The 23,967-nt window shown below is 50.4% G+C and overlaps 6 protein-coding genes across 6 annotated transcripts; 3 read left to right on the top strand and 3 right to left on the bottom strand.

The window, feature by feature from the left end:
* Positions 1-84: 84 nt before the first annotated feature.
* Positions 85-1,281, top strand: N7533_006030 (GPI-anchored transamidase; the record flags this gene model as incomplete). Its single annotated transcript, XM_057102680.1, has 1 exon — positions 85-1,281. The coding sequence occupies one exon, from the start codon at positions 85-87 to the stop codon at positions 1,279-1,281; it is 1,197 nt and encodes a 398-aa protein (XP_056962310.1).
* A 977-nt stretch (positions 1,282-2,258) lies between these two features.
* Positions 2,259-4,876, top strand: N7533_006029 (cell division control 45 family protein; the record flags this gene model as incomplete). The annotated part of the gene is made up of 2 exons (XM_057102679.1): positions 2,259-3,020; positions 3,074-4,876. 2 exons carry the CDS (start codon positions 2,259-2,261, stop codon positions 4,874-4,876), a joined length of 2,565 nt encoding a protein of 854 aa, XP_056962309.1.
* Positions 4,877-5,420: 544 nt separating this feature from the next.
* N7533_006028 (uncharacterized protein) lies at positions 5,421-6,993 on the top strand (the record flags this gene model as incomplete). Its single annotated transcript, XM_057102678.1, has 2 exons — positions 5,421-6,715; positions 6,792-6,993. 2 exons carry the CDS (start codon positions 5,421-5,423, stop codon positions 6,991-6,993), a joined length of 1,497 nt encoding a protein of 498 aa, XP_056962308.1.
* Positions 6,994-7,311: 318 nt separating this feature from the next.
* On the bottom strand, positions 7,312-8,475 carry N7533_006027 (uncharacterized protein; the record flags this gene model as incomplete). Its single annotated transcript, XM_057102677.1, has 1 exon — positions 7,312-8,475. The coding sequence occupies one exon, from the start codon at positions 8,473-8,475 to the stop codon at positions 7,312-7,314; it is 1,164 nt and encodes a 387-aa protein (XP_056962307.1).
* A 2,776-nt stretch (positions 8,476-11,251) lies between these two features.
* On the bottom strand, positions 11,252-12,829 carry N7533_006026 (putative JmjC domain protein; the record flags this gene model as incomplete). Its single annotated transcript, XM_057102676.1, has 1 exon — positions 11,252-12,829. One exon carries the CDS (start codon positions 12,827-12,829, stop codon positions 11,252-11,254), a length of 1,578 nt encoding a protein of 525 aa, XP_056962306.1.
* Positions 12,830-13,212: 383 nt separating this feature from the next.
* N7533_006025 (GTP-binding protein Obg) lies at positions 13,213-14,925 on the bottom strand (the record flags this gene model as incomplete). The annotated part of the gene is made up of 1 exon (XM_057102675.1): positions 13,213-14,925. One exon carries the CDS (start codon positions 14,923-14,925, stop codon positions 13,213-13,215), a length of 1,713 nt encoding a protein of 570 aa, XP_056962305.1.
* Between the last annotated feature and the right edge of the window lie 9,042 nt (positions 14,926-23,967).

Raw genomic sequence — 23,967 nt, 5'->3', positions numbered from 1 at the left:
GCCACTAGAAGTGCGCTCCACCAGCTGCGCGGCCGAAATCACGTCCTCCTTTCCTGACTATGTTCTAACCCTCAAACCGCAATCATGATTTCTTTCTTCCGCTTATTGCAGGCCCTTTGCCTGCTGCTTCTCGTCAGCCTCGCTGCTGCAGAACATACCTCCAACTGGGCTGTGCTGGTTTCCACATCCAGATTCTGGTTCAACTATCGCCATCTTGCCAATGTCCTTTCCCTCTACCGAACCGTCAAGCGGCTCGGCATCCCAGACTCGCAGATCATCCTCATGCTCCCCGATGATATGGCCTGCAATCCTCGAAATGCTTTCCCCGGAACCGTCTACAGTAACGCGGACCGCGCCGTCGACCTGTACGGCGATAATATCGAGGTGGATTACAGGGGCTATGAAGTGACAGTCGAGAACTTCATTCGACTATTGACCGATCGTCTCGACGAAGATGTCCCGCGCAGCAAGCGTCTTGGATCCGACGCCGGCAGCAACGTATTGGTGTATATGACCGGTCACGGCGGAGACCAGTTCCTGAAGTTCCAAGACGCGGAGGAGATCGGCGCGTGGGATTTGGCCGATGCATTTGGACAGATGTGGGAGAAGAAGCGCTATCATGAGCTTCTTTTCATGATTGATACCTGCCAGGCCAATACGATGTACACACATTTCTACTCGCCCAATATTGTGGCCACGGGCTCCAGTGAGCTGGACCAGTCCTCCTATTCCCACCATGCCGATAACGATGTCGGAGTCGCTGTCATCGACCGTTGGACATATTATGTGCTGGAGTTCTTGGAGACACAAGTGACAAGCGCCAACTCCAAGTTGAATCTCGGAGATCTATTTGATTCATATGATGAGTCGAAGATCCATTCACAGCCTGGTGTCCGATGGGACTTGTTCCCTGGTGGTGAACAGGAAGGTCGCTTGCGCACCGTCGTGGATTTCTTCGGCAATGTTCAAAACGTCGAAGTCGAGAACGCCAACGCTACCGAACCTGGGTCTCTTAAGGAGGATCTAGCCGAAATCTCACGGTTGGCGGAGAAGTGGCGCAAGCGCGGTGAAGAGTACTCTGCCATCCTAGGCAATTCCACCCAATCTCAAAGTGAGAATAAGAAATCTTCTTCTGTCGGGTTGGCTCCCAAAAAGACTGTTGGCCCGACGAAGATGGCCGAGGATAACAGCTGGGGCAAACGGCTGGTCGGTCTATCTGTTGTCGGTGCATGTACTGCGGTCTGGGTTGCCGGGTCTATATTGGGCCGTTCGGCCAACTGATATGATAGAAGCACGTCAATATCGTCAATTTTTTTTCGTAGTTTTGTTTCTTGACTTGATGTAATCATGTATAGCATTCGGATGGTGTACGGCGTTCAGCGAACTTTCACACTTTACTTTCAATAAATTACAGAAATACACTTTTTAAAGTATAAAACTTTGCGTTTGCATCAGAAGGCCAAGCCCGCCGGTTGTCATACTACCGAGCAGAAAGCACTACTAGTACCGTTGATCTGCTCGAGATTAGTGGCGCAGAAGCATGTCTAATGTGACTCCTTTATCATTTGATCTTGGACAAAAAGGATGGAGTGATACTAGGGGCAAGTAATGTTTCGCAGATCCTACAGAATACCTTGGATGATATTTCCAAGGGGCCTTTACCAGAGGTTGTTGTGCAGAAGATCGACTCGTTCGCCCAGGTCCACTAGTGCATAGCAAATGAAGAATTCAGTTCAATTGAAAATCGAAAAATACATATAAATTGGTCAATTGACATATCAAGAAGCAAAAAGAGGAGATTTGAACTCGCTGGATGCGATATAGCCTGGCCATTAATAGCCCATTATACCATACCAGCACAGTTCACTGCGCTCAATCACCAAACTCGATTCAAGAGAACAATTCCTTCTCCAAGGAGGTTTACAGAATGTCTCCACAAGTAAATAGGATCCACATGACAAAACAATCACAATAATCACAAAAATAATTAAAAGTATGAAGCAGGGGGAACTCGAGTAGTGTGGGTAGCTCGGCGACGGCGGCGGAGAATGGAATCTCGGGCACGTGCCCCGTCCCCAACGCGTCGCGCGCGCTCTCCGTCAAAAGTCCATAGTCCAATTCCAAGTCCAAGTCCAAGTCTAAAGATCGGACTTGCAACTGCGACTTGCCCGTTTGCAGGCCACTATCAGTCCTCTCACGCGCGCCTCTAATATTCTTATTATTCATGCTCATGTGTCTCTAATCTTCCTTAGCTGGCCATGTATCTTCCACGGCAGCTCATCTCCCACCTATACCTACAACTCCTCCGATCTCACCACCCGCTCTCCCCACCAGTCTTGATTCTCGTGGCTCTCGAACCCGATGCCCTCTGTGCTTGTCGAATTCTCACGGCTCTCTTAAAACGCGACTACATCCCTCATAAAATCCAACCCGTTGCAGGATATGGTGACCTCGCGCGCGCCGGGGAGGAGTTGGTCCGCCCCATGCAGACCACTAATGGCGGAAGCGGAGGTGTGGTAATATGCCTGGGTGTCGGCGGACTAGTTGATTTGGCCGAGATCCTAGGCATGAGCCAACCAGAAGAGGAAGAGGTCGAGGAGGATATGGGAGGGGTCGAGATCTGGGTATTCGACGCGCGCCGACCCTGGAACCTGGCCAATGTCTTTGGTGGTCAGGCCGGTATGGGCCAAGCCATGGCGGAAATTGATGTCAACGCACGAAATCGCGGGCGTGGTGTCGACCAAGGCCGCATCACACCTGCCTACACGTCCAAAAATGGCGGCATCATCGTATTTGACGACGGCGATATTCAAGAGGAACTTGGCGGCGAACGAGACGCATACTATGCGCTTCTTGAGATGCCCGAGGTGGATGACGATGATGAGAGTGATGGTGACGATGACGAAGAGGAGGTTCTGCCGACAGGCTCCAAAAAGCGCAAGTCGTGGTCAGGCCGAGAAGACGATGACGATTCGGACGAGGAGGATGGTCCCCCGCGCCAACGAAAACGAAGCAATTCAGTATGGAGTATAGTATTTCTTTATTGTAGGACAAATGCTGATACGCCTCATAGGGTTCCTCGATTGTCTCATCTCCAAGTCGGCGGAGAAAGAGGGATCTAAATTCCTCGAATTCCTCACGCTCCGGAACCCCAAGTAGCGATTCGCCCTCACCAGAAGAACCGAAACAGTTATCGGCCCGATCTCTAAAACGCCGCCTGATTCGTATGAAACGAAAACACGACGCGACATTGCAGTCTTATTATTCCTCTGGAACTTCATACTCGGAGCCCATTTCGTCGTTGGTTTACTCGCTAGCATCTGAACTCGGTCGTGAGGATAATGACCTCCTCTGGCTTGGTATTGTTGGAGTTTCAAGTCTAGAGCTAAGCGGTCGAACAATGACTGGTGTGGGTATCTCTAATTCGTCCGAAGAAGGAGGATCTGCTGGCTGGGGTGGGCAACGTGGAGAGCAGCTCCGTCAAATTTTCCGTGATGAAGTTCACCGTTTGAACCCTCCCGATCCACTCGAGCGCGATCGAGATATCAGAGGAGAGATCAATGGCGTAATTCCTACCACTGCCAGATCACCGACCGATACATCCATTCGACTCTCTCCGGAGCCCCGCTTTCTACTTGTTCGTCACTGGTCGTTGTACGAGAGCATGCTGCACAGCCCGTACCTGGCCCCCAGGCTTCACGTCTGGACGGAAAACGGCAGGAAGCGTCTTCACAAACTCCTCGCCAAGATGGGTATAAGCCTCACCCAATGCCATCAATATTATACGCACATGGATATGGAACTGAAGCGAGTACTACGTGGGCGACTCCTTAAGTACGCTCCTATGTACGGTTTGGACGGACTGGTTCCTGCAGAACCTACTGGGCATGCTAGCTCCCGTGAAGGGTGGGGGTTCGTTCGTTGCTGGGGCTGGAAGGCTTGTTTATCTGCCACAGATGTTGGTGTCATTATAGGTGCCATGCTAGAGGTTGGTCCGCATGAGACCTCCGCATCTTGGGATGCTAAACGTCTTCCACGGGCCCGGGGCTCTAACGATGATGTTGAGAATGGAGGTGGCACTGGCGAATCAGACTTGGCCAGCCTTCTTCCTCGATTCTGGAGTGCGTACGATGCTCTTTCACTCACGTCCGAATCGCCTACCTTGCTCATGGAAGCATTGCCACAAGCTCAACATCTTCACCGTGCTATTCTTCGCACTGGCACATCACTACTGTCTAAGCATCAAATCCGCCATCTTCGAGCCTTCCGCATAGCTGTTGTTAAAGACGGACCTGACGTCAAGCTTTTTACCAACCCCGGAGCCTTGACAAAGCTCGCATTGTGGATTGCCGAGGCCATCCGTGTCCAAGAGCGAGAGAAGGGCGATTCCATCAAGATCGGACGGAAACGTGCAGCGGGTACACCTCTCGTCCTTGCCGGCCTAGATGAAGACCGTGACCTTTATGTTGTTGTGGGAACTGGTGGCGGTGGAGGTGTAATTGACTATGCTGCCATGTCCAAGCGCCGAGAGGAGCGCAGTAAAAAGAAGGAAATCAGGGATAAAAAACAACAGGAGCGATCATCTCGCCGAGCACAGCGCGCAGCTGAGCGTGCTGAACGAGAAGACGATGATGAAGCCGAAGACGAAGAATCTGACGAGTCTGAGTCTGAGTCCGAATCAGAGTCCGAGGACGAGGACCCAGGTACGAAGAAGCACCTTTTGCGCAACAGGTTTGGCATTGCCTTCCAAGAGGTGGTGCAAGAGACCAACGCTCGAGTTCGTATCGACAGCTTCGACCATTGTGTTGTTGAAGTCTCAAAGGACGACCTGGGTGGTTTCCTGGAAGCGTTGAGCTTCCGCAGTGTGGTGGGCTAGACCCATTACTCTAATCGAGTTACTCATTCACGCAGTCTACGACCCGCTTGCACACTGGTTTATACGTTTTCAAGACATGGGGATTTAGGAGGAGACTTGGGATGGGATGGCAAGGAAAAATGGATTCTGGTGGAAGACCGAACGACGATTGATCGATGCATTATATCCTGCTGCAAGCATTCATTCATCACTTCTATATCCACGCGATCATCTTGCATCTTGCATCTGAGGTCTCTACAGGCTAGGCGTTTGATGGAGTTTGAGTTTTCCTGTCATTTATATTTACCAATAGCCATCTGAACGAATTTATTACCCCACATTGGCATGCCACCATGTACCTAGTTTTCGGAATTGACCCGAAAGAAGCATCTAACCATGTGTGAACTCGATGCTCCGCCTCGATCTCGGATTTCTCTCCGGCCGACCTCCCCGCACCCCGCAGTTTCAGGGCCGATTTCCCGACTTCTTGAGAACGCATAAGAGCCAACATCGCCGTCTTGAGCGTCGGGATTTGAGCATACGTCAATGATTCAATAGCCACAAAATGTCGCAGTTTCCGACCCTCCCCCGCGAAAATACCCTCGCGTCCCTCCCGGCCGAATACCCAACAGACGCGCAAGACCAGATCTCGCAGATCCTCAACACAGCTTCCATAAACCGCCTTGTTGTCCTAGACGACGATCCAACCGGCACCCAAACCTGCCATGACATCAATGTCCTCACAGTCTGGGACATTGCAACATTGACCGTCGAATTCCGCACCGATTCCCGAGGCTTCTTCATCCTAACCAATTCGCGCGCCCTCCCTCCAACAGAAGCAGAGACCCTTATCCGAACCATATGCGAGAATGTATCGTTGGCCGCAAAAGCCACTGGCAATAAAGTTGATATCGTACTGCGAGGCGATAGCACATTGCGCGGACACTTCCCATTGGAACCGGATGTTGCGCAGTCTGTATTTGGAGCTGCCAACGCACTCGTCCTGGCGCCGTTCTTTTTCCAGGGTGGACGTTATACGATCGACGATGTCCATTACGTTGCTGAGGGTGATACTCTCGTTCCTGCGGGTGCGACGCAATTCGCAAAGGATGCGACGTTCGGATACAAGTCCTCTAATCTGCGGGACTATGTACTTGAGAAAGCGCCCGGGCGGTTCACGGCCGACCAATTATTCTCCGTCACCATCGATGAGATTCGGAAAGGTGGACCTGAAACCGTTTGTCAACGGTTGCTTGCTGCCCCGGCTGGTGGTGTAGTGATTGTCAATGCGGCTGCGGAGTCGGATATGCACGTTTTTGTGGCCGGGTTACTGCTGGGTACGTATAACTCTTCTTTCCCATTTTCCGATAAACGTTCAACCGGTTCAAAGCTCATCGAGGAAAAAAAAACAGCCGAGTCACAGGGCAAGCATTTCCTCTACCGCACCGGTGCAGCGTTCGTCTCGACTCGACTCGGTATCCGATCGAAAGCCCCCATTTCCGCGATTGAACTCGGTCTCCCCTCTCCCAGACAAACAGGTGGACTCATCGTGGCTGGATCCTATGTTCCTAAGACAACGGCGCAATTGAAGGTTTTGACTGATCGTCGAGGCTCGACGGGTCAGCTCGCAATTATTGAGATCAAGGTGGAGGAGCTCATCGCTTCGCCTGAGACCGCTTCGAAGACCATCGCACAGATCGTTAAAGAGACAGAAGAGTACTTAAAGGCTGGCAAGGACACATTGGTCATGACAAGTCGAAAACTCATCACGGGCGGCGACGAGATATCCTCCTTGAAGATTGGGTCTGCAGTTGCGGAAGCTTTGGTCAGCGTTCTGCAAAGAATCGAGGTTCGGCCACGGTACATAATTGCCAAGGTACTATCACAAATTTGTTCCACTTGGGGCTAGACTCTGTTTAGCTAACTTTACTCACAGGGGGGGGATTACTTCGTCAGACGCCGCTACGAAGGGCTTGAATGCTAAACGCGCACTCATTGTTGGCCAGGCAGCTCCTGGTGTGCCGCTGTGGCGATGTGATGAGGAGACATCTCGTCATCGTGGTGTGCCTTTCGTCGTCTTCCCTGGTAATGTCGGTGGAGAGGCGACATTATGCGAGCTCGTTGAGGGATGGAGTTAACAAACTAAAGATTCATTGCTACAACACGAGATACTAATAGAGATGGGTAAGAAATTGTTAAGCCATGTACAAGCTGATTGGCGTTGAAAGGAGAAAGGAAAAGATCTTGCTTGTAAAAACTTGTCTTCAATGGGCCAGTGTGGTAGTATGAGGTAGAATGAAAAGATAAACATGAAGATGTTAAAGGTAGTCGAAGAAAAAAAGAGTATGTACCAACTGGAAATACACCAAACCAGCCCCCGCATGTAAAGATATTCTAGTAGGCTGGATATCAAGAAAAGAAACGTATCAAGGAGAAACTAACGTATCGACAAAAGCTTAAGAGCTGTAGTCGAGAGTGACAGCCAGACGGACGGCACCAGAATTCAGGTTTCCACCAATGCCATCCGCCGAGGCCAAGGCGCTTGTGTAGGCATTGACAACGGAAGCCAGTCCAGAGGTAATAGTAGAGCAGGTTGAATCATTGTAGACACTGCAGATCTTCATTCCTTGGACGGTAAGCTTGGCGTTCTGGGCCTGGATGGCGGAGACATCAAAGCCGGACCAGCCAGAGTTCTTAGTGGAGCCGAAGTCGAATTCACCCCAGGTAGCAGCATAACCGCCGTAGTCATCGGTGGGAATAGACGATCCCTTAGCGGCAGCCCAGCCACCTTGAGAGTCGGCGTCGAAGGCGTAGTACTTGGTTTCACCGGCAGCAATGGAGAACGAGTGGCAGGCGTTGCCGTACCAGCCGTCCATCTTGCCATCCTTGCCGATCTTGTTCCAGATCACAACGAACCAGTCCTCTGTGTTGGAACCGGTGAACTGCACGACATACTTGTAGCTGCTAGCCTCGCTAGCTTCGACAGCGATAATGTTGCTGCCATAGGGGCTGCCAACGTTGCCAGTGTAGGAAACACCGGAGCCGCTAGATTTGGTGCTCGCGCCGAAACCAGACGAGGAGAACTCGCCGCTGGAGGGAACAGTGCTCCAGTCAGCGCTGGCACCGGAGGAGGTGGTGGAGGCAATGCTGGTGCTAGTGGAGGACGAGGAGGTGGATGTTGAAGTAAGGACTTCGGTAGTGGTAGGAAGTTCAGTGGTAGTAGGGACCTCGGTAGTGGTAGGGATCTCAGTAGTAGTGGGCACTTCCGTAGTAGTGGGCACTTCAGTAGTGGTAGGTACCACGACCACTGGGGTAGTAGAAGAAGAAGAAGAAGAAGAAGGCACCACGATCTGGCTGAGTAGTGCGAGAGAAGTAGAAATCTCAATAGAGGTCGTAGTAGCAATGGGAGTTGGGGTAGACGAGGACGATGGGATGATCGACGAGGAAGACTCCTCACACGGGCAGTAAGTGAGCGTGCTATGGGCCGTGACAGTAACAGTCGTGTCTACTTCCTCGGCCTGGCGACGCATATGGCCTTCATGGCGGACACGGTGACCATGACGAGCGACAGCACCACTGGTCAGAGCCGCCAGCAGCACGAAAGAAGAGGTGAAACGCATTTTGGGTAGGTAAAATGAATGACTCGGTTAATGCCTAAGCCAGCACACCTGAAACGCTGAATAAAAGCCGTCTCGCGGAGACGAACTGGACCAAAAGAGTGACTGGTATAAAGGAAGGACTGGGAAGTATGAAAATCTAGAATTGAAGAGAGCGCAATCTACGAAATAAAGGTCACCGGGGAGGAGGGGGAGGGATATGGGGCCAGCCCTTTGCAATTAAATTAGGTGTGCAAGCCATCTGGACAATTGCGCCGTGCTATACGTACGCCTGGCGCTAAGACGAGGATGCGACTCGTTCGACTAGGCCCTAATGGCCGGGAGTTGACGTGTGCTGCTGGAGTCGGTGGATATTGGCTTCCAGGGCAGTCCCCTCATTGGTGGTGGGGCGATATTAGTTCCCTTTTGGACTCCACTGGTTTGTCGAATTTCTCTTGAAACTTAATACTTTCTAGCTCAGTTGTCCGAGAAGTGCAAGTGTGGGCGTTATTCCGGAGAACCCTAGTGACTCGGGACGGGTTTAGGGCATGAGGTATAAACATGCCCAATATACCCCGTACAAGGAATAACACTCACACAGTTCAAGTTATACCTTTGTAGATAACTCCGCGGTAACATATGCCGACTGTTTCAGATTCGCTATAATAAGCTCGCGCTAGGGCAGGAATTAACGCCCGCCGAACTCCCGAGGCCAAGAGAAAATTTCACCATCTGACCGGGGCTGATCGCTGATCCGTGGTATCTGGCCGCGTGCCTGGCGGATCTACTCCACATAACCAGAGTCGGGAGATTATCAAATTTATGGTTCCATGTCTATATAATCTTAACTACGGATTGGAGAATACTGAGTACAGGCTGATGATAGAAACTTTGTACGAAAAAGAGAAGGCGCTTCTGTGTGATGGGGTTCCGAATTCAGGGCCCGGCGCGTCGAGTGTGGCGAGCTCACTTGAGTTAGGGCACGGCACCAAAAACCGGCACTAGTAGTTATAACTAGTAGTAGTTAGTCACAGGAGTAGAGTAACTAGTTAGTTATACCGCTTACCTAACCCCTTCAGCTTCTTATATGGAGGTAGGCACTTCTGGCATGTTCTACACATAGAGTCACTATGCAATAGTTGTATTGGCTACAGAATCTCTGCCCGACTGAGTTTGCCCGTCGGGTCACTGCCGATGCGGGCGCTAACACTCAGACTCACTTGCCGATCACGATAATCACCTTTTATACATACTCTCTACTCCGTAGCTCACGGAGATGTACGGAATATCAGGCAACAGCTCACTCGAGATCTAGACCATCAAGACCAGAGAAAACTCCTCCACTGGTTACTCGGCTGCGGTTCGCCAAATCATAACCCACGCGTCTAATCAGATCGTCTCCTATCCATCCCCCTTCAGAAAAGCTCAGAGATCGCTGTTTCAGTGCCAAGGCATACTAGAGGCCACTTACGTACCTCCTGAATACATAAGCTGAGGTTTCTAGGGGTGGGAGCATCAGAGCCCCTATATGTATAACTCCCGAATACCGCCCGCCTTGCATTGCTAAACTCTTTTGGGCGCTAAGTGGAGGTTAGCGTCGGCCATCGTGAGAAGATGTACGGAGTATGGAGCACTCCATATAGGAAACTGCGTTCTGCGACTATTAAATTTCGTATTGTCAATGTTGTCGTCTAGTGATTCGCTGGGCCAAGATCTAACACATAGAGCCAACCCGTTCTGATATCTGACCAGTACTCATTATATCTTCCTCTCAGCCCAATGTCATAATAAAGGCCGTATCCCTAGGTATTCTCGGCACGAGACAAGCCTTAATATATCAGAAGTCGAGTGGCTGTCGAATCATCTACTTTGAAGTGTGTAGGACAACTCGTCGATAGCTTCGTGTCAAGAGAAAACTAAGAGGACATCTACTCCGCTGCGAGATTGTTTGACAATGGCGCAAATACACCTATTCCAGGGCCGTGGCCGAATAGTAATGTTACAGTTTGATGAGAGTCGAGGCTGGTACTAGTTACTAGTAGTGGTATTTCAGCTTGCGGCCGGGGGTGGTGGTGTCAGCCTCGCCATGGCCCAACCTTAGAGCGACCTTGAATGCTAGACATAGTATTAACTCGAGCTTCTATATTCCATTCAAAAAACACATTTCCGCGATTTTCCACCACTATATACCCCGATACCATTTTTCACGCTGGAATACTAATTGTTGGAATACTAATTACTAGTAGCCTACCAGATTCGTCGTGAATATTAGCCCCAGGTTATCACCAGGGCTCTTAGTTTCTATCGTCGAATATAACATCCTCACCAACTCATACGGCCTCTTGGGCAGAACTGGTTTTTTTTTTTTCAATGTCTATATAACAAGATCTGGAAGAATTTCTGACATAAGAATTCTTGGATAAATAGCATCTAAGTTTCTTCCCGAGGCCTCTGCCCTTTCAAACGTTGGGCGTGGTATAGGGACCACAATCTTCATATTTCATGATCAGAAATATTAGTATTTGAGAACCTTGTAAAGAATAGACAATATCCTTTGTGAGAAATACTTGTAGAAAACAATATCAATTACTAGTATGGAGCGACTCAAAGTGGAATACAGTCAGGTCGCATCATGATGTGGGAGCTGAGCCTTTCTCCGAGGCTGTAGTTTTTCGAGCCCGAAACATAGTACTAAAGCATGAAATCTATGGATCCTTTCAAGGTTTGCCCTCCATACTACTGGTAGTACACAGCATATATCGCATGATCTGAGAGAGATTCATTGTATTCATTTCCAAGATTACCACCAAAAGCTAACGCTCACTCCGGCGCGTAATCCGCGCACATAATGCCACCACCCAACAGGGATGTAAAGGCTTTCGCCTTCCTGCAAAACTGTCTCGAAATACTCGGCATCCATAAATCCAGGCCATTGTTCTTCCCACTGATCTGCCTCGGCAGGAGATAGTTCGATAGCTGCGACATCTACCTCGGAGGTGTTCGACATATCGATGTACTTACCCTTTGAATCGCCCGTGTCTTCTGCAGAGGCACCGTGTTTGACTTTATCATCAGAAGGGACCCATTCCTTGCCTCTAGGGTGGATCTGTGAAGCGGGTGTATGTGGCGAGTACAGTCGTATGTACTTGGCTCCAGCAACTTGCACGAGAATGTTATGGTACGGATCATGATGCAGCGGGGAGATTGTCCATGAGGGTCCTATCCAGATGTTGATCATCGGATCCTGCGGAAACTCCATGAGCGACCCTGCATCTGACGAAGCATTGGGAGTACCATCAGGAGCAGTCGCATTCCCATCCGTTGACTCTGAATGGGCAGTCAAAGCAGCCTGCGCAGCTTCACGGTCACGACGCTTACTCTCATAGACCGGGGTCCCTGGTTCTGCATCTGGAGGGTTAATGTAGCAATAATCCGGGACGCCGATATCATTTCGCAGAGCTGGGATTTGTGCCAATAGATCATGTTGCGCCATGTACCCGGTCTCCGCCTCGTCATTGTCACCAGTCGAACAAATGCCCAACTCGCCTCGCCATAGAAATCGATCCGCGAATTCTCGAAATTCCATGATCTTTTGACCCCAATCGTCGTCCGTGTATGATCGGCCTACTTCGACAGGAACGAGTCTGCGCCCGCCGAATGTCCGCTTCCACCAGTACTCGCGCGAGGTCCACGACCGTGTCGACAGAGCTGGCCAATGATCCAATGTGTCTATTATGACGAGAGGGGTGCGAATATTTTGGATATGTTGCTCGATCGAGTCGAAGGATGGCGCCGATACGCGTGGGACGGGGTGTTCGAGGCGGGGTATCGGGAGGGAATGTGAAGGGAAGAGGGAGGAGGAAATCTTTCTTCGTTTCGTGGGCGGCTTGTCGCCTTGGTCAGAGGTGTGAGATTCTTCCTCGCCTTCTGTAGCTGCTTGAAGCGCCGACAACAATTCCTCGATAAGCTTCTCGCGCAATGGCGCGCCAGTCATGATCAATGCCTTGTCCAGCGCGTGAACGACTTCTGAGAGCCATGCGACATCCGGGCTAATTTGAGGAGGCGTTGGAATACTTTGGATTTCTTCGGCTAGTTTCTTGAGGTCTGACTTGCCAGGCTCAGCCTGTTGACTTAGCTTGCATTCTCGAATAATGATGAGACACGATTTCGCGATAGACGCGTCGGTGTACAGCCGTCGCCAGCAGACATGGACATCTTTGAAGGGAAAGACGCGTAGTTTCGAGTCCGCCAACGCTAAAAATCCATCAGGATCTTCAAATATGCCCGTGATGTTGTGGCGACAATCGATGATCAGATCTTCCGAAGTGGGGTGAGCAATGGACGACACTGCCGAACTGACAACAGCCTGGAGAGACATGACTTGCGACTGTACTGGTAGTAGGAGCAGAGGAGTTCCAAGGCTATTGATGAAATTTCGTCATCGTGGGTGCAGTGTATTGAAAGGTTCAAGTTCCTTTCAGGCTCCTTTCGCAGGGTTAGTTCCAAAGTTCCAAGGTTGTGGATGGTAAACGGAGATATCCGCAGCCCGCCAGAAATATGTTAGTAAACTTGGGCAGCCCTGGAGGTGTGGGGTTGACCACTGGCAGTGGGTTCAAGTTCTATACAACCCCACGTTCGAGTTGTGGCTCGGAGATCATGATGGTAGTAAACTAATAACCCATGGATATACTAGGTATTATACATAATGTCGATATTTCTTTTAGTGTACATGATAATTTACATTTATAGAATTCCCCCACTTTACTCCAAATATTGCATCACCAACTTTGGGATACGCGACACCCCTTCGCCACGCATGGCGCTAACCGGGAGAGCAGTCACTTTCTCCTTCCATCCATCTGCATGGCCAGAAGGATGTTCGACGGTGCCATTCTGAACTTCAGCCAGGTATTTTTGTAGGGCCTGATATTGCTCCCGGGTGTTTTCCAAGTCAGCCTTGGTAGCAACAACAAACCAAGGCTTCGTGTGGATGGGTGGCATGGGAAGGAAGGGCAGTGACCCAGATGATTGATAGTGGAGTGGCTGTCCAGTTGATTCTTCCTCCGCGGTCGGCAACTCGATACTCTGGTCTTCCGGTCGGTGAAGCTCCGGAAGCCCTGATCCTGACGGGTTCCAATCGATCACACCCTCGGTCTCTTGGAGGACAGGCTCCTTGGACCCGGCTTCACGCAATTTTTCGTATGCGCCGAGTTCAAGCCAGAGTTTCTGCAGCTCCTGCACAGGGTCTCCGGCACTAAGATCAAGAACGAAGGCTAAGATGCCCGCCCGGTCAATATGCCGAAGGAATCCTAGGCCAAGACCACGATCAAGATGCGCGTCCTCCACCAATCCAGGAATATCTGCAATTGTAAAGTGGGTGCGTCGAGTTTTTGACTCAACGAGCGGTCGACCTTTATGATCGTCGACAATCACGGTACCGATATGAGGTGTGAGAGTCGTAAATTCCCAATTGCCAATCCGCGTGCGGCTGTTGGTCATTGAACGCAACAGGGTACTCTTTCCTGCATTCGGTTTACCGACCAATCCAACATCTGCTAAAAGCTTGAGCTCAAAGTCAAGTTCTAGCCTCATACCTCCTTCGCCACGAGATGCGAATTTCGGTCGGCCCATGGTCTGGGTGACAAAGTGTGAATTTCCCAACCCACCCGCACCACCTGCAGCTAGAAGAAGAGGCTTATCCATGGGCTTCGACAGGTCCAGATATATAGGGGCCTTTGGTTCCATCGCGGCGATATGTTGTCGGCGGGGTTTGAGTCGGGGAAACTTTACGGTCAGGAAATCGGCAGGGTTGGCGGCAGGGTGGATTACCCAGCGATCGTGTCGGATCGGTGTAAACTCGATTGCATCCTCGTCTGTCGATTCCTCCTTTGGTTCCTCCTTTGGTCGTCGCATCCGAGCCAGCTCTTCTGCAACGGGATCATGACGCTCCACCTCACGCACAACAGTGCCGACAGGAACCTGGATGAGAATATCCTCACCACGTTTCCCGCCTTGACTTTTGCCTTGACCACTCCTGCCTCGACTGGCTTTGATAATACCCCTGCGGGCAAGTTTATGTAGGCTGGTTATGTTCTCGACGGCCTGGATGTAGAGACTTCCTCCACTTCCACCATCACCTCCATTCGGTGGCCCTTCCTCGATGTATTTCTCACGCTGATATGCGACACAGCCATGGCCTCCACTACCCGCATGCATTGTAACATGACATTTATCTTGGAAGATGAAGCGCGAGTAGTCTTCTGGTGGTGGGTTTAAATGCGACAGATCTGGGGTATCGTGGGAAGTGACGTCGCCGGATGGTGGTGGTGGTTTGTTGGTTTGGGTCGTTTGCCATCTCGGAAAAGCAACGGGTGGTCTGGTCATTCGCAAAACAGGAGCCAAAGTGCATGTTGTTGGTGCGACAAGGAATGGTCTTTTAGAGAGACGCAGAGAAGCTCGAGGGAAGTATGTCATGGTGCCGGGTGTTCGGAGCTACCTCTGGCTCATTCTGGGCACAGTTGAAGAACGTACAGACTTATGAGAAGTCCAATTATAGCACAAGTGATAAAATAGACGCGTATCTCAAGAGAAACCTCCTGGGAAAGAATGAGCGAAACTTTTTCACAAAGGCCGAAGGAGTTGGCAATGAGCTTGGAGAAGTTGTTCATGACCGACTGTCAATGTCCCAGATTTGGATTTCTCTGTTGATAATGGTCACGTGGTGATATGGGACTCAGCGGCTCACCAGTTGGCATGGCCAAGCTTAGCCGTTGAACCTTGTGGCACCATCCTGAACGGTATGCCATTGTGAATCTATTTGGAATCTTTGGAATCTGTGGCACAAACATCGATTGAGTCAAGTCGAGCCGATTTGACATCGCAAGGCTGCACCGTTGGGCCTCGCCGCTGTATGTGGTTCCAATGGACCCCGGGTGACTGCAGGTGAAAAAGTGGGAGGCCTTGCCATACTGAGACTCGGCATGGCAAAGAATGGCGCGTCCACCTGACAAACAACTGTGCGAACAACAAAGCGAAAATTTATCAAACCGTATGTTCCCGTTTGATCCCTGTCCTCTATTGATTTGCAATACAGCGTGGGATTTGCTGTCCTGAGAACACAAACCCTGTTGTGGCTGCATGATGCCGTCTTGGCGCTGTATCGACTTGTCGAGGCTCGCGTTGGCCAATAAGTTAGACTGAAATTGTTGATACTCGGCGATCTTGATCCACTCCTTCTCTCCAATCGTGTGTACTGAAAACGGAGTACATATACACAACCCGCTCAGCTGTGATGTCTTCAATGGTACGGATTTCCAGCCGGCTAGCGCGCCAAGAGGATCGACTGAAGTTGCAAGGCAAGGCATTGCTTTTTCTTTCCGCATTGCCTCCTGTTATGGCATTTTCAAGGCAGTACGGATTAGGAGGCAATTAATTCGTTTATACTCAGTATACACATAGTACCTAGGGACACAAATGCTCTTCCGTGTGAAGTAGTAGATATTTAGTGCTAGAAGGACCAGATATATCATTTTCAGCTAGTATGGTGTTGTTTTACCTGAATACCCAACGACAACCCTTGGCTTCCTTTCCTGACATTTGATGTTTCTGTACTCCGTGCTATCCATTCGCTTTTGTAAAACCCAGCTCAGGTGAGCATCGACTACGAGTCATTCATGAAGTACGGAGTACTCCATGGATATTTGGCTAGCCCAAGTTAGAAGGGAGTATACGCATCATCTACCCAATGTGGTAGGGAAGTCGAGCCGAACGGGAATATTCCATGCTTTCCAAAGCTAAAGGGGATATTATGAGGTGGCCAGAGAAATGCTGACTGGGGCACTACTAGTGGCATGCGCGATGGGTTGATTGGATACGTAGACCCTCTCGCAGGATGAGGCTGAACAGGAGACTTCTGCCTTCGGAATAAAGCGCCTGACACCGCAAGTCGTAGCTTTACCTAGACTTGTCTGAATGGCTAGTCATGAACAACTGTCATGGGACATGTGTATGGAGCCGCTGTCAGTCCTCGTCTCAACATGTTGTGCATACTCTTGAGTGCAAATTCGAATGCATCACAACAATCGGTGAGTGCTCGGTGGGTTTGTATTTGGAATATTTTCCCCGTGAGATGACAATGGTGCAACATCTCTATATCATGGATGATCCTAGTCTCTGAGCCGATTGGCTCTTGATCCTGGTCGCTCTCTTGGGTTATCACACCAGGAGGATTACGGTCGACTCTCACATATGTGGTGTACGCATCATCATCAGCGGATCATGTACGGAGTAGAAACATCACAAAAGTACGGCAAGGGGAATGCCGGGGGGGGGGAGGGGGGGCTTTAATAATATTCCAATAGATTTTCAGCGAATATGTACTTTTGCACAGTAAACTACAGGTTTCGTATGTGCATATGTACGTACAGCTGAGATCCTTGTCCAGGTGGCACCCGCATCAGGTTAGGGAAGCCGAGCGTACCGAGGGCGCTCAATTTTTGACAGGCCGCCGAACCCGTTCGGTGCATTCGTTTACTACTTACGGAGTACTGGCAAGGCTGAACTGTTTACGGAGTACACCAAGACTGATGCAAGGATATGCCGAGCTGTAGTCCGTACAATCTGATTGTTTAACCTGCATGGCCGAAACCCGAAGGCAGGCAACTTGGAAAATACCGTGACTACATGGAGGCATCGCAAGCCTACCTAAATGGATGCAGGTGTACATGGAATATAATAGTCACCCGGTTACAGAGAGGGATCCTACACTGATACTTAATCCATGGATCCTAGTACGGAGTATGGGGCAGAAATGTATGCCACGGATGTTCCATGCCGGTGAACAGGTTCCCTCGTCGTGGACAAATGCCTAGATATGTCACTCCTAAGTGCGAACCAGCAAGGAAAACCCGCGTCCGGATGCTATTGCCGTGCCAGGTACCCCGGCAAGCCCGCTAACCAGATCGATACCTAGGTACTGCCAGCTCACAAAAGTCCCAATCTATGATCTCATGGCCTGTCGATACATCTCCCGAGGGCTGTACGTATATGGAATAGCCCACGTGAAGAATAGAGATACATAGTTCCCCCTGGATCTCGGAAATAACAATCGTACGACAATCACTCCTGCAGGGGGAAAAGTCTACCCATCTCCTCCAGACCAGTCGATCAAACCTTGGAAGCCGATCATCAAGTCTATCCCACACTAAGCGATATACATACATATGTAAATGGAATCATGGCAATCACACCCCGCACCGCGGGTCACAGGGAGCTTGAACTAGACCAAAGTTACAAAGTACGATCCGGCTACGAAAAAAGTACGTGTCAACTTCTTGCGACGGAACCTTCTTCCTCAATATCTCAATATGATTCGGGGATTATCCGAGGCAAGGCACCTCATTGGGCAATCGGAGTCCAAAAATGAGGTTTGCTTTCACTTTTTTTTTCATTTTCTTTTGTCTGTGATAATCCTGTCGCGCTCGGAAGTGCCGGCGCCGTTCAGCCGTTCGGCGGATATCAGCTGAAAGGAAAAAAGGACAGGTGTGGGGGAGCCCAGTAAAAAAAACCGGGCGATCATCTCACAAAGAAACCTCCCCAAAAAAACCAGATTCTCAAGGATCGCGTATTCAAATACTCCGTACAGAGTACTCCATAATTATGGAGATCCACAAGGCAAGGTAAGGCTAAGGAAGGATAGGACTCACATGACCGAGGGGCGATTCGATAGCGGGAAAATCGTTCAAGGGACAAAACAACGCTCAGCCAGTCAAGAGTGGATGGCTTGGTGCTTTGTACCCGTCACCGCGGCACCGGGGCCTGTATTCCGATGGGGCTCGCCACTAGTGGAACAGGGGGGTTCAGGGAAGGGAGAGTTCCTGTTGGTCGGGGAAAATGTCGAGAAAACCGGGTGAAACGACGGATCGTGGGACCTTGTGTATGGAGTAAAGTCCATTACGGTACTCAGGTATAGTAATGATGACCGTGGAAATGCACGTAAGGTATGATATACCGAGCCAGAGCCAATTCGGAACCTTCTTTTTGTTGTGGAGAGAGCTGGACCATGGGTCACACTGGGCTTTCCCCTGGCGGTTAGTGGTATGATTGGGGCGCGGATGTTGTCAGTAGCCTCCGGGGAAGAATGGTTTGGTACGCACTAAATATCGACATGAAGTGGACCTCGTCAACATTTCATGCCATCATAAATCCCACCCAGTACGGAGGATAGCATACGCAATATCTAACCGAAGCCGGGCGTGTCAAGTGCACTCCGTAGCTGGGATGGATTGAAATGAAAAGCGGAGTACATAGTACAAACAGGCTATCAATCCCAGCACAGTTTCAAAGATATTTCGCGTCCATACCGTAGAAGTGGAATCCCGTACCCCTCTTGTCGTTTCTCATCTGTTACAGTTCGCCATCAGGAAACATCAGTGTACGGAGTACTCCGTACTCCGTATACGTATGCACTCTGTAGTCTTACTACAGAAGTACGATGTCAGCGCTGAGCACAGATAGACCTAGGACTGAGGCAGGTCTAGAATCTAGATCGGTATTTCGAAGCGTGGCGTCGGCCCCAGACTGGCGCATTGCCCTGAACAAAAGGACCTGTCACAACTTTCCTCTCGTAGACCAAAACACCAAGGTGGCAAAGCCGAAAGTCAAAGGTGCGTTTTTGGCTTCGATCTTTCGATCGGATGGCCTTGCGCTCGAGCATGCATCTGCACCAGAATAGATAGTACTTTGTTCGCGCAGTGCCGGCCCGCTCTCGCGAAGCGGCACATTGGAGACTAGTTAGCTCCAGACCAGGGACATGGGATGCGATAAACTTCAATTGTCAAGATCGATCGGAACGCGCGGGAAGTTACGTCGACTGCAGTGAAAAAGAACACATCGCAAAAGGCGGCATCTAGGTATGGCTTTGACGCCCACCCCCAACCTCGAACAATGGTGTGCGCCCCAGTGGCGGCCTGCAACCACCTGAATCGAGATCGTGATCGTAGGTTTGGCCTGAGAACAAAGGAACCGATGAGATCTACACCATGCATACTCGACGCCTCCACTAACAATGACCTACATGGATTTCCATGTTGTTCTCACGCAACTTTTGGAGGGGTATGCAATTGCAAACCCTTTCCTTGAAGCCCCCACTTCCAAGGGTTTTCCCAGCGATTCCCTGTCCCCCCCCTTTTTGCTTGACCTTGTCACCTGTGGAATGTGAGCAAATTTCGGACCGAGAAAAGAAAAAGTCGATAGATCACAATCAATCTTATTCCTTTCCCCCCCTTTTTTAGACCTTTGGTCGGAGCGGGAGAAGGGGGGCCGCAGATACTAAAAAGAACATTATTAACGTCAAGAAAGGGCCCAAGCCCCAAAAGCATAGGGGGCAATTTTGCCCGAGTTGACTGCCCCAAAAAGTACAACCAGCGAGGAATATTGAAGATACCGGGGAACTATATTCCAGCCCTAGTCATTGGTCAGTGGTACTATGTAGTAGATGAGCATCCAATCTCACGGGTTTAAGCCATACTTCCCATGCAACTGTCAAAACCCGACACTTTGGCGCAGCAGGTGCGCTGGCGTCGATCAATAAGCCCAGCTCTATGGCCCTATCGAATTTGGCGTTATGGTCGAACCCTCTGGACAAACGCCTCAGGCTCTGGGCCGTTCACAGGTAGACCCCAGAATCTCCGTGAAGATACATCACGATTAATCACGATTGATCTTCGATGGTGGCGGGGCAATCCTCTGCAGGCTGTCCATTTTCCGAAGTAGAATGGCCGATCTGGGCTGTTCACCTTGTGAATTTGGAATATGTAAACGGGTACTCCGTACAGGGGGGGCACATGCGCCCCTTGCAAGACGGTTCGGGAGGAGATGCCCTCGGATAGAATCATACGATGAAGTCATGTCCACGGTCTAGCACGCAGGGCAAATAAAGGGAATGCTGTATTTTGAGGAATGCGAAGCGATCGGGACTATACGCAATCACGACAGAAAGAGGGAGAAGAGAGTTTGCGGAAGTTCAAGTGGCAAGAGACGGTCTGACGAGATGAATCATCGACTAGTTACGGAGTACCATCGTGCACATGAAGTATGATGTACAAGCGAAGAACAAAATCTACGATAGTTGACCCTCGAGCGCGTCCATGCATTTGCGTAACCAAGTTTGGATGCCGCGCTGTAGTTGACTTGTACTGGACTCCTCACCGTCTTTTCACGATAATCGAATCGCGAACGAAGGTCGGAATATCGATATGGGCTACAGACGCACCACCAGTTCAAATCGCAATGAACGGCCAAAACGTCGATAGGGAGACCCTTTCCGGTTTACCGGCGGTGCAGACATAAATCCACGGGGAGGTACCCGATGGTACGACCCATCCAATGCCGGGTACCAGCCGTCTATACTCATCATGCCCGAGACTCTCCAGGGCTGCAGCTCCTTTATCCGCCGACGGGTAAGACGGGGAGCACCAGGCACCGGTCATTGAGCATCACGAGATTGTTTTTAAAGAAACCCGACTGCAGCCAAGCGACTCACCGCTGTCGTGAAGTTGCTCCACTCGACTGCGTGGACCTATCTGTACTTGGGAGGATGTAGGGGCCGGTGATGCCTTACTGGCTATGAGTGACCAGGGTCAACCAGGCTCTTCTTCGGGGACCCTGGTGCACCTCGAGATGGATTGCTCTGCTGCAGTAAAATCAAGCTCCCCCGCCGATCAAAAATCGCAAGCCGATCATACATCGCTCAAGATCAAAGCAGAACTGATAGGTCCGCTTTCATGCATTCATAGTCTAGAAACGATTCTAGTCTCAACTGCCCGTTGGGCCATCTTACCCCTGTCAAGTCTTTGTCCTCTGCCTTTTCTTGTCAGTTCCTTTTTCTTTTCTTTTTTTCCAGGGCTTCTCGTTTTTGCCCGACTTCATTCCCTTTGGTCCGTCCTTTCTTTTGGCTTTCCGAACAGTCCGAACAGTCCGAGTGGATGTGAGTGTAGACACGATATTCAGATGGGGCGCGTGATGCATGGCATCAAAGGTGCTTTGGGTTGAAGGATTGTCACTGCCACTGTCACCTCCAGCCGCCACCGCTACATGCTCATGTATCGAATCAAGCATCTCCGGGTCTTCCCCGGAGCTGTCAAGAACCAAGATCCCGGACTCTTTCTCTCTGTGATGTGGTTGCGCTTTGCTAGCCATACTGCGTGGCGCCTTCTATGCATTGCGTGCATAGAAGGATTTGTCAATTGCGCAGGCTCTGCCTGACACTCCGTACTTGGTACGCCCTTGATTGGCCTCACCTTAGGCTACGTTTCAACTTCCCGCACTCTGGGGGAAGTCATGTCATTCAGCTCTAGCGCCCCCTTCGCGCCTTGTTGTTTGCTGCAGGACTCGATGCGACAACTTGGACCCTCCGCATCTGTGACTCGTGGCCGATCCTCTCGGAACAGCGCAGAAATCGAACCATTCACGCGTCCTACTAAGACTTCCATAGTGTCCCGATCATCTTCAGCATCCTATCGCATCTAATCCTAGGTCACGACACGCAGAGCAGGCGGCTCTGACCGCAACCTGGTTGTTGCCCAAATGCAATGACGTCGGGCGTATTGTAGCCCCAGATACCGGACCGGCTTCACCGGCTTTTATCTGAGATGCCCCGCCTTTGGGCTCGCGTGGCCGAGAACTGCATGTTCACTCTCTGTTGTACATACGTCTGAAACCAAAAGCGTGTGTGTATGTATCGTTCCTGTACTCCGTACGAGACGGTGATACAATAATGGTCCCACTTTGTAAGAAAGTTTTCCAGCCCCTTGGGTTTCCGCTGCGTTGGGCCCTGCTGCTGGGTCGGCACTTTACCGACTTTTTGATGCAGAAGGAATATTAATGATAATAATAATGTGCCACTGCGACTTCGTCCTTGAAAGTACTTGCTACATGGTGCGACAAGTGGTGATCATTCGGCTCAATGGAACACATGGGGACTCAAGTGGACTAAAGCCGAAGAATCGGGTACCTCAATCGTCTCTATACTCCGTTCACTCCAGAACTATATGAAGTAGTTATGGTCTAATAATTGCGATAATCAACTACATACTCCGTACTCCGTACTTGTCGACGCTTAACACAGTCTAACGGTCAAACAGGGTTTTCTAAAATTTCAGATTCCACTTCACCGTAGAAATGGCGGGCGGCGTTCAAGGCGATCGGCCAGTGAGCGGGTCTAGTCTAGGCGAGGCCCGGAGTGTCGGTGAATTTCATGACAAGCTCAGCTGATGCTGGACTTTTCTCGAAGGACTGTCGGGTCCCTCTGTATTCTGTAATTGTACAACGTATTACCCCGAACAACTCATTCGTCCAGTAATAAGAGGTGTGCGTAACTCCGTATGACAGGGTGATCATCCACCAACCCCCCCCCCCGTCTACGTTTCTTTCCCCCGTTAGGACCCACTTCATTCAATAGCTTCGCCCCCTTTATCCGTTGTACACTGTCATGATGGATTCAAGGCAGGACCCAATTATCAGACCCAAGTCAGACACATCCACCTCTCATTCGGGGAGTGCGGCAGTCTCGGGGCACAGGAGCAGCTGAGAAGGAATGCCCTGGTATGTATGGAATACTTCGTGCATCCACAATCCATCTCCACTGGCGGAAGCATCAGGCACGCTAACCGACCCAGCGCTTTGGAAACTTGTTGATGATTACTGCGTGGCCGACCTTCTGGGAGGACCTAAAGTTGCCCATTGGATAGATGATTGGCAGTGCCTTAACGGTTTTTTGAGGGGGAACAGCTGTGTTCCGACTCGTTTACATATGTACCGTGTCAGGGTATGTCAAAAACATTGAATTGCTGGCTTGAATGTGACGCGATTGGCCTGCCTCCTGTATCCAAAGCGAATACGGAGTACAGTATAGAATACATATTTTGCATGCAGACCTCTTTCAACAGCCAGTCAGGAAGGTGACTCTGTCGACTCTATCGTAGCGAATCAATACGAAACACGGCAGGCCATTGTTTTTGGTTGATTGACGACGGCATAGGTACGACAAGACAAAGGGTTGGCCCCACTCTCCATTTCCCTTTGTTCCAAGCGCGACGGCTGTCGGGGAAGGCGATCCTTTACGCCCGAGGTACAAAGTTCGCTTCGTCTTGAGATTTGGTTTGAGAAGGCGGCTGAGATCCCATCATTCCGCGACAAGGGGTGGGGTAGGTGGGATCGCGAGCCCTACTTTCACATTTTGTCATTTCGCGACTACCGGATACTCAATTGATCTTTGACAGTTGACAGTTGACAGTTAACCGTATTCCTCTCTTGTGTAAAAGTACGAAGTACCATCAGCTCGATCGATGCTCCCGATCTGTCTAGGCTCATAAGAAGCTGTAGCCGGGGAGGCGCAGAGGGGCAACAAGCAAGTTAGATCTATCATCTCACAAAGTCACACTAAAACCATACTTCCGGGAGTAAAAAATCCCAACGGGGAAAGAAAAATGACGAATAAAGGCCAAAAGGAGAGAGAGA

Source organism: Penicillium manginii, assembly GCF_028828005.1.
Source record: "Penicillium manginii strain IBT 31320 chromosome Unknown utg000004l:1.0-7231830.0:1.0-7236170.0, whole genome shotgun sequence".
Classification (NCBI taxonomy): domain Eukaryota; kingdom Fungi; phylum Ascomycota; class Eurotiomycetes; order Eurotiales; family Aspergillaceae; genus Penicillium; species Penicillium manginii.
The sequence above is the reverse complement of the archived record's forward strand: the minus strand, read 5'-3'. Positions and strand labels throughout refer to the sequence as shown.